The sequence below is a fragment of the Orycteropus afer genome, unplaced genomic scaffold (assembly GCF_000298275.1).
Source record: "Orycteropus afer afer isolate SDZICR_OR568_19922 unplaced genomic scaffold, OryAfe1.0 scaffold00307, whole genome shotgun sequence".
Lineage (NCBI taxonomy): Eukaryota > Metazoa > Chordata > Mammalia > Tubulidentata > Orycteropodidae > Orycteropus > Orycteropus afer.
In genome coordinates, this window is record NW_006921894.1 from 3,550,620 (window position 1) to 3,561,464 (window position 10,845).

Below are 10,845 nucleotides of genomic sequence, written 5' to 3' on the forward strand. Positions count from 1 at the left end.
CAGATTAATGTAAATCAGCCAAGGTGAATGGCACCTGAGTCTAAACAAAAACTCCAGGGTTTTCTTCATGATTTTAACCAGCTGGAATCTGCCATAATGGGTATTGCCCTGACGGATCTGGTCTAGATCCCTGGCCAAATTTTTACACCATTCTGAGTATGTGTTTGCAGATCATTTTCTGAAGAGCAGATGGGGAGGAACGGAGTTAAGGTAAGGATCTTTAGAGTCCTGTAAGACATTCTTAAAATACGTTTCTCCTCTAGATAGCAACCTTACCCTACTGTTTTTATTGAACTCTTGTTTTGAAACAAGGTGAAGAATAACTTCAGATGAAACAGTTCTTCCCACATTTGATATCTATCTGAATGTTATTATAGTTCAGACCTCCACTTTCTGACCACATCAGAAGTCACAACTATGATATCATCCAGCTGAGACTCACCAATACTGTGGTCAGACAGTGTTAACAGAAAAATACCAATTATTATTATTTAATATGCTCAAAACCAAAATGAGCTCAGTTTCTCAGAACACAGCCAAGAGGCTCCATTCTGGTACAAAATCTTGGTTACTCAATTTCCAATCACACATACATTCACTCAATCACACTTACTTAGTCACACTTATATTCACTCGAAATTGTTGCACCGGTGCCATGTACACACACTTTTTACACACAAACAAATCAAACGAAAACGGACCAAAATAGCAATGTCCCAGCTATGGAGGTGATCTTAAAAGTCATTTATTAAGGATCAAAATTTCAACCTCCTTGTCAGCTAGAAGCCAGACTAGAATTGAGGGGGTTTGGACCAAGCTTAACCAAATATCACTCAAAGGATATAATCAGTGTTACTGCATTTTACATGTAGAAAAACATTTCAAATGGTCTATGTTGTTTCAATAATAATTTACAAAGATAAAAATATTTTCCCATAAAATTAGCTCATCTGTTTTTAAGAAATAAGCATGTGGTTAAACAGGAACTATCAAGCATTACTAGTAAAAATGTAATTTGATAACTTTAGGGTAAGAATTTAATAAAATGAATATAGAGTTTTAAAAATCCATGACAGCACTTCATTTAACAATTTTATATATCATAATCAATCCAAAAATAGTGTGATGATAGAAGTCAAGAGTAAGGGTAAACTGAAGGCCCAGAAATTTTTATCCCACACTACCAGTAACAGAAAAAAACTGAAAACAATGGAAATTTCTAGTATTAGAGTATTGATTAGCCAGTCATTAAAATTACTCCAACTTATACAAAGCCCTGAGGTACCAGGGGTTGAATTTAATTCCATAATCCCCCCTGTAAGCTAGTCTGAAGTTATTTAATATATATTGGAGAGGGGCCTTGTCCTTTACACATGAATTTCCCATATTTTCACAAAATGGTAGTAATGTATCTGAAAGCGTTTTCTTAAACTGCTTAAAATTATAATTGAGCCAATATAAAACAGTCAATCAAATATCCTTAAGAGTAATCCTTTGATGTTGTTCCCAGCTTCTTAAATCTTTAGGGTTTCAGTTAGTCAGACACAGTCATTTACACATTAAAATACATATTAACCCCAAAATCCTAAAATGCCAATTTATTTATCCTAGAATTTTAATCCTGAATTTGAGAGCAAGATTAGATATTTACGGTAGTTAGAATAATAATGAAAATAAGTAAAATTTCGCTTCTCAGGGTGCAAATTCTTGTAGGGTCGCTTGAGCAGTCAAATTAATGATCCATTCATTTAAACCATAAAAATTCCAAGTTTTTTTGGATAAAACCAATCAAGATCTTCTAAGAGAGTTTGGACAAAATGCTCAAACCTTTCAATCCAATATAATATTTCAGAATTAAAACTCATTTACTGTTAGTAACAGCACAGTCCTGCAAAAAGGAAACATATAAGTAGATAACATAATCTACGAGACATTTTCTGTCCAGCTGTCCAGTCAGTCGGGGCAACAGTCACAAGTCCATAAGTTAGAAGGTTAATTAGAGGCAAACAAAGAGAAAAGAGGACCAGGTGACAAAACCACTGAGAAGATGACATAACATAAAACAGCGAACACGTTACGTTCTAGAAATACCAGACACTCTTGAGAGGACAGGACAGGATTCTAGTAAAACAAAGTCAGTTCACCAACATTTTACCAGACCAGGCTCCAGAAAAACAAGTTTTCTCTGGACAGGTTTCTCAACCCAGCATCCTGGTGAGAAAAGATTTGGGGGGGCAGGATTTAGATCACATCCGATCCCCTCTCCCAGTCAACAGAAAGACCAGCCTTACAGGCTTACCTCCGGAGGAACCAGGTGACTCTAGCTGAATTCATTGCGAAGGCATCTTCAAGCAGCTGCTCAACCAGGGAGTTAGGAGTCTGGGGCCCTGGAACGTCTCAGGTGGCACCTCCTCTGAGGTCCCTCCTTCCCAAGAGCAGCCGGAGGAGGCCCTAGGACACAGTGGTCATCCCGGACGAGCCCCCAAAATGTTGTGGGTTCAGAAGAAATTGATGACCACTATAATGTCCAGAATTTGGCAGAGTCTTTATTCAGCTATAGCCGGACTGAAGGGCACTAAAGTGTTCTTCTCAACTGCAGACCCAAGCCTGATTTCAGGCAGATTTATATAGCATAGGACTGCAAGCAGGCAAGCAAGCGTGTTACAGAAGTGAGATAAATTGCCAGGTTATTGTTTAGGGAAGATTAATGGTCAGCTTACTATTTTAAGGAAGATTGGTGGTCAGCTTATTATCAGAACAGAAACACACAATCCAGAGTGAGGGTCCTCAATTCTGAGAATTTCTGTTGGCAGGATGTGGACCCCTAACTCTGGGAATTACTATTAATAGGGCTCTCAGGGAAAGGGAGATTAGTAGGGCTCTCAGGAAAAAGGAAGGGGAGGGTGGGTTTCTCAGGGATGTTTGGTTTAGCAAAGGAAGAAGGGAGTGGGTTTCTCATAGAAATTACAAAATAGAATCACCTACTTCACTTCTAGGTTGATTAACCAGTTACAAGCAACCATGTACTTGGCTCAGGTCAGCCAACATTTACTTCTAAAGCTTGTGTCTGGGAATTAGGGACACTTGATCCAAATCCATGCTTACCAGCAGAGAGTAAGCAAGCTTCGGATGCTAGATCAGCAGCCAGCTGACTTGTCTCACACACTGAATTTAGGGGAGAGGAGTTGCATCTGGGGTCGGAAAGGGGACTGAGAGTGGTAGTTAAAGTTCCTTTTTTTTTTTTTCCCCCCAAGCAAAATTGGAAAACAAATAGGACAACATATTCATAGCTGTTCCTTCTGGGTGGTCAGAATGTGTGTTTAGGTTGTTATTTTTGTGATTTTCTGAGTCATTTTAAATTTCTCAAAGAAAAACATTTTTAACACATTGACTTTCAAAGAGAGAACATTAGAATAGAAACTGGAGCCCAGGCCTTCACTAACTCTTCTTTTCACTCTGTGAGTGTAGTCACATACCTTCTCCACTCTGAATTTTAGTTACAGAGTGTGGATGCTGTTGCCTGTCCTACCTGTTACCTAAGATTTTTACAAGGATGAAATGAGAGGTGAAAGATTTATGTTTTTTTTTTTTTTTTTTTTTGCCATTGTTGAGAATACACACAGGAGAACATACATCATTTCAACAATTTCTATATGTACAATTCATTGACATTGATTACATTCTTCAAGTTGTGCAACCATTCTCACTCTGTTGTTCCTCCCCTATTAACATAACCTTTCTGCCCCCTAAGTTTATATCTAATTTTCCACATTGCTTTTGTCAATTTGATCTCATATACATAGTTTTGAAAAGAGCACAATGCTCAAGGGAGACATGCTTCACTAGTTAAGCTATACTGTTTTTCAGTTTTAAGAAAACTTCAGGGGATACTTTTAGCTTAAAGTTTAATATTTAAAGATTATTTCAGAGCAGTACTTTTAGGGGTTCATCCAGCCTCCATGGCTCCAGAATATCTGAATTCCAAGAGAATTTGAAATTCTGTTCTGCATTTAGTGAAAGAATTTTTAAATTATAAAATACTTAATACACATAAATATTATTTACTCAGTTTAACTTTCAAAATTTCTTGTTGGAAAAGATATTACATAATTTCCCAAAATGATAACAACTAAACTAAACTTGATTTTCCTTCAATTCTGCATACGTATTTTCTTTTAATCACACAACCATTTGCTTCCCACTTTATTAATTTTAAATATGTCATTGTTGTTATGTGCCATCGAGTCAGCCCTGACTCATAGAGACCCCTCCTTGGGTTTCCGAGGCAGTATCACTACGGAAGTAGGATTGCCCAACCTTCCTTCCGAGGAGTGGCTGGTGGGTTTGAACCGCCAGCCTTCTGGTTAGCAGTCAAGTGCCTTAGCCACTATGCTACCAGAGCTCCCAAAATATGTCATTAGTAGAGATAAATTATACTTTAGCAATTTTGTGACATATATTAAGATAACAGCTATACCCAGAAACCTAAAATGATAATCCTATAATCATATGAATCTACTTTTTGTCTCCTTTCAGGTAAATGGTGATATTCCACCACGGTTAAAGAAGAGTGCTCATGAAATCATCCTGGACTTCATTAGATCAAGACCTCCTCTAAATCCAGTATGTAATTTGACACATTCCACTTGATTGGGGACTGCATAATGACTCAATCTCCTTTAGGGTATCATCTCAAATTTAGCTCTGCCTAGTGGTCAGTTTTTATTCTGAGCTTATGTTCTCAGAATGAAGAAGCCCAACTGTATAAAACATATTTGTGTGTCACAAGATGTATTTTAAATTATTCACTACAAAACTACCTTGTTGTTGTTGTTGTTATATGACATCGAATCGGACCTGACTCATAGCGACCCCTCCTTGGGTTTCTGAGGCAGTTTCTCTACGGAAGTAGATTGCCCAACCTTCCTTCTGAGGTGTGGCTGGTGGGTTTGAACCGCTAGCCTTCTCGTTAGCAGTCAAGTGCCTTAGGCACTATGCTATCAGAGCTCCTATATTTTAACTCAAAACAACTTGGTTATGGTACAAAATCAGGCCATAAACCTTCTATCATAACAGCTAAATTTAATAATAGATAGTTCCAGTTTACATGATAGTGCTAGTACCCCTCTTGACTAAATTGTCATATTTGTCCTATTTCACAATAAATTCACCCTGCTGTATATCCACTTTTATATTAATTATCTTCCTCTCTTACAGGATTCTTTCTAGTGACTATAAAGTGAAAATATTGTTATCTGGCTTGAATGTTTGTGTTTCTTTTTTTTCTTCACTTCTGTTCCTCTGGAATGATGGCCAGTGCTTACCAAAGCCTTTTAAACCTATGCATATTAAATGACCAGAAAGGGAATGGAGTTTTTTTCCCAGTTTATATATACTTCTGCTAAAGCATAATTAATGATTTTTTTTTAATATTTTACTGTGTTTTAGGTGAAAATTTACAGAGCAAATTGTTTCCCATTTACCAATTTATACACATTTTGTTTTGTGACATTAGTTGAAATCCTCTCAATGTAACAGCACTCTTCGCACTTCCTCCCTGAGTTCCCCATTTCCATTCACACATTTTTCCTGCCCTCTTCCTCCATTCTGACCTTTGTTTTTGGGGAAATGCTACTCTTTTGGTTTCATATGGTTGATTGTTCTGAGGAACACATTCCACACAGTGTTACTATTCACTTTATAGGCCTGTCTATTGTTTGGCTAAAAAGTAATCTCCAGGAATAGGTTCAGTTGCAAGTTTTAGGGATGTGTAAGTACTTCAGTCCCAAATGTCCTACCAGTCTTTATCAGACCAGAAAGTCTGATCTTAATGATCCCTTTAAAGATCCTTTTTAGAGGAAGGGAAAAAGACCATCGAGGAAATGATTTTAAGAAGGCAAGTCACATAGGGTGGAAAGAGCATGACATCAACTGAACTTATATTTGTGCATTAGCTCAACAATTTGGAAGCCACACGTCTCTTAGCAAGATCATCAGCTTCCCTGAGCCTTACTTTCTTCTGCCACAGAAGGAAGATGATCAAAATTAGGTCAGAAGGCTGTGTTGAGTTACTCAAAATATCAAAGACAATATTTTTCGTTTGTTAAAGAATAATGATGAATCTGTGAAATGCCACATAACATGGATGAACTTAGATGATGTTATGCCGAGTTAAATTAGTCAATTACAAAAGAACAAATATATAAACTACTACTGTAAAGGGAGCTCTGGTAGTGTAGTGCCTAAGGCACTTGAGTGCTAACTAGAAGGCTGGAAGTTCAAACTCACCAGCCAGTCCTCGGAAGGAAGGTTGGGCAATCTACTTCCATAGTGATACTGCCTCAGAAACCCAAGGAGGGGTAGCTACGAGTCATGTCTGACCGGACAGCACATAAAATAGGTTTACACACAGCGCCTGTGGGCTCAAGTATAGCTAGAATCATGGAGCTGGCTCAGGACTGGGCGGTGTTTCATTCTGCTGTGCATAGAGTCGCTATGAGTCAAAGACAACAGCACTACCATCAACAACTACACACAGAAAGAATCATTGTTTGAAGGTTACCAGGGGTGGGAGGGGAAAAGAGGGTAAATCACTAACTAGAAGGTAGATATGTATTAACCTAAGGGAGGGAAAGGCAGTGTATAGTAAGGGGCACATCAGCACAAAATTATCAAGGCAGTGGAAGATAAAAGCAGGAGCACAAGCATTAAAGGCAGCAAAAGTGAACAATGTTACATATATAATCCTACAATAATAGTCATAATCTACAAGTGGACACATAGATGCTCAAGCTGAACAGGTGTGAGAAGATAAGTGAAACTACACCCATGAGCAAATACAGGTTTGATAGGAAATCTCTACTTATGTATTTATATGTGCTACAAATATATCCATGAATGTACTAGATCATACAAGGAGGCAAAGTTATAAGAAAACTTCTTAGTCATAACCAAACACCTTAAGGGAATGAGTCACTGGACATGGGGCACAGGAACATAGTCTTGGGGAACATGGCATGAGACAGTCTACAAAGATAGTGCTCAATACCTTACTTTGGTGTGTAGCAACTAAGATCTTAAAAGTTTATGAGCGGCCATTTAATGTGCAACTATTTATCTCTCTGTGTCCAGAGCAAAGAAGAGTAAAAAGCTTTTATTTGCAGGCCATTGAGTTTATGTTAATGGTGGTAGAATATTTTGGAAAAGGATAACAGTAATGGTGGCAACAACATGAAAAATGTCATCATTTTGTCCCTGGGATGTAAATGGGGAAGTTGTTATGTTGGCAAATGTTTTGTTGTGTATGTTTTCACCACAATTTAAAAAAAAAAAAAAAAAAAGTGAAGAAAATCAAAGATGCAAGGAAACAATTAGTCCAGAGAACTAATGGACGACATGAACCCCAGCCTCCAGGACCCTGAGACCAGAAGAACTAGTTGGTACCTGGCTGTCACTGCTGCCTGCTCTGAAAGTGATCACACAAGGAGGTTCGAGGGAGAGTGGGAGAAAAATGTAGAACAAAACTAAAAATCATAAAAAAAAAAAAAAGCAGATTTACTGGTCTCATGAAGATTATGGCCCCTGAAGAGTCCCTCCTTGGGTTTCTGAGGCAGTATCTCTACAGATATAGATTGTCCAGTCTTTCTTCCAAGGAGTGGCTGGTGGGTTTGAACCAACAGCCATTTGGTTAGCAGTCAAATGCCTTGGGCACTACAGTACCAGAGCTCTCTTATGACCCTTAGACACCTTTTAAGCCAGGTACTGAATTCAACCCCTGTGGCTCAACTCTCAGCCAAACAGTAAGACAGGTGTGTAAGGTGAACAATGATAGCAGCTGGGTATGCACTCATTAGAACAATCAGCCATATGAAATTAAGATCTCAGGATTTGCCTAGGGATAGAGCTAGTGAAGGCAGGAGTGAATGGGAAGGAAGGATGAAAGGAAGTAGTGGGTGCAGGGAGGAAGTGATTGCTGTTGCGTTGTGGGGATTACACTGAATGTGACAAAACAGAATGTGTGTGGATTGTTGAATGGAAAACTTTTACTTCAAGTCTCTTTCATCTTAGCTGTGAGATTAAAGATAAGCTATTATGTGGTGAAAGCATTTATTATCTGCTATCACTCCACTTATTCCCGTTGCACTGCCATCGTCGGATCCTACTCATAGCGACCCCTCCTTGGGTTTCTAAGGCAGTATCACTCCAGAAATAGGTTGCTCCCTTTATTATATTATTTTAAATGTATTATTTTAAATATTTTTAACATATACTATAATGTGTGTACAAACTCTAGTGATGTAATGGTTAAACACCCAGCTGCTCTGTAAACTTTAACACAGATCACAAATTTAAAAAAAAAAAAAAAGTTTTAATTATGAAAAAAGAAAACCCTATGGAGAACACTTCTACTTTGACAAACAGGGTGTCTCCCTGAGTCTGGATCAACAGAAAAAAAATTAAAAAAAAAGCTGTTAGTTGCTATCAATTTGATTCTGACTCATACAACCCCATGTGTGCAAAGTAGAACTACTCTGTACGGTTTTCAGAAGTACATCACCAGGCTGTTTTCCAAGGCATCTCTGAGTGGATCTGAAACACCAATCTTTCAGCTGGTAGTTTAGCCCTTAACTGTTTGCACCACCCAGGCAGCCCAAAGACAGTGATAGTAATGTATAAAGTATAGCTTACATTTTAATTTATTGCCTACCGTGATACTATGCAGGGAACATAATTATATAACTTTAGCAAACCTGACAGCTTAAAATTAGTTGAGCACATATGACTAAATCACTGTAAAATCCAATAATTTCCATATAACTTTAGGAAAGTTGATATTTAATGACTTGAAAAATCATCTTGTAAATTTGTGATTAAGTAGCAATTCACTTAGTTAAGTAAAATAATACTATTCTGTAGGAGTGGATTCAGTGGGGGAAAAAAAGTTTTAAGAATAGTGACTCAAGTCTTCAGCCATTACTTTTTATTTTCAAGGTCTCAGCCAGAAAACTAAAACCAACTCCACCACGCCCACGGAGCCTCCATGAAAGAATATTAGAAGAAATCAAAGCAGAAAGAAAGCTGCGACCTATCTCACCAGAGGAGATTAGATGTAGCCGACTTGGTGAGTTTGCTGCTTATTGTATTTGTACTCTAAAGCCACTTATTTGCAGAACTGTCTTTATACAATCAGCTACTGAGAATATGGTGCAAAAGATACTCCGTAGAGTTCTCATTCCTTGGTCATTTCTTTCCTTTCCTTTTTTTTTTTTTTCTTACTCCTCTCCATTTCCATGTTCCTCCTCTTGGCCTTTCTGTCTCTCTCTCTCACACACATGCACATACATACTCTCACACTTTATGTTTGTACTTTAAGTTTGTACTTTAAGTTGATAGAATTTTTTTTTTTCTGGCATTGATCCACATGAGAGCATCATGGCATAATGGAAAGAATACTGCTTGTTTCTGAAATGCTTCTAGAATAGTCTCTTTACCTCTCTGTGCATTGGTTTCTTCAGCAGCAGCAGCAGCCGAAGAATTCCTGTCTTACCTACAGTGTGGCTTTGATGTAAGAATTAAACAGTATCTTGGTAAAGTTACTTCATAAATTGTAGCACATGCATAAATATAAGGTATTATGTTTAAAAAATATAGATGATCAATGTATATATACTTTTACTTCAAGTCTCTTTCATCGTAAATATGAGATTAAAAATAAGCTATTATGTGGTGAAAACTTTTATTATCTGATATCACTCCACTTATTCCCGTTGCACTGCCGTCATCGGATCCGACTCATAGCGACCCCTCCTTGGGTTTCTAAGACAGTATCACTACAGAAGTAGGTTGCTCCCTTTATGTATATTGTTTTAAACATATTATTTTAAATGTTTTTAATGTATACTATAATGTGTGTACAAATTCTAGTGATGTAATGATTAAACACCCAGCTGCTAACTGAAAGGTCAGTGGTTTTGAACCAAACCGCCACCCACTCTGCTGGAGAAAGATGTGGCAATCTACTTCCATAAAGATTACAACCTTGAATTTGACACCTATTTGTGATGGGAAATAAATAAATAAATAAAATTCAACAAAATAGGAATAAAAGGGAAATTCCTCAGCATAATTGAGGAATTGTGTATACACAATTTTTGTATACACAAAACCAATGGCCAACATTATTCTCACCAGAAAGAGACTGAAAACATTCCCATTGTGAGTGGGAATGACACAAGGGTGCCTTTTATCACCATTCCTGTTCAGTATTGTATTGGAAGTCCTGTTGTTGTTGTTGTTGTTGTTATGTACCGTCGAGTCGGACCCGACTCATAGTGACCCCTCCTTGGGTTTCTGAGGCAGTATCACTATGGAAGTAGATTGCCTAACCTTCCTTCCAAAGAGTGGCTGGTGGGTTTGAACTGCCAGCCTTCTGGTTAGCAGTCAAGTACCTTAAGCACTATGCTACCAGAGCTCCTGTGGAAGTCCTAGCTAGGTCAAAAGGTAAGAAAGGGAAATAAAAAGCATCTGAATTGGCAAAGAAGAAGTAAAACTATCTCTTTTTGCAGATGATATGATCCTATTCATAGAAAATCCCAGAGACTCAATGAAGAAGATTATTGGAACTAATAGAAAGCTTCAGCAAAGTGACAGGGTGCAAAATCAACATATAAAAATCAGTCGGATTACTGGTACACCATCTGATCTGCAGCCTATACAGCTATGAGACCAGAAGAACTAGATGGTGCCCAGCTACCATTGTCATCCACTTGGAAGGGGATCTATGTAGGAGATCCTTGATAGAGAGGGAGAACAATATGGAACAAAACTCAAAAATCATTTGGAGGA

The 10,845-nt window shown here is 37.8% G+C and overlaps 1 protein-coding gene across 1 annotated transcript in view; it reads left to right on the forward strand.

The window, feature by feature from the left end:
- SPIRE1 (spire type actin nucleation factor 1) overlaps positions 1–10,845 on the forward strand; it is a 629,523-nt gene that overhangs the window by 542,655 nt on the left and 76,023 nt on the right. Inside the window, exons 8-9 of the mRNA XM_042782409.1 lie at positions 4,537–4,623; positions 8,992–9,121. Of these exons, the coding sequence (XP_042638343.1) occupies positions 4,537–4,623; positions 8,992–9,121 (217 nt within the window). The remainder of the gene's footprint in view (positions 1–4,536; positions 4,624–8,991; positions 9,122–10,845) is intronic.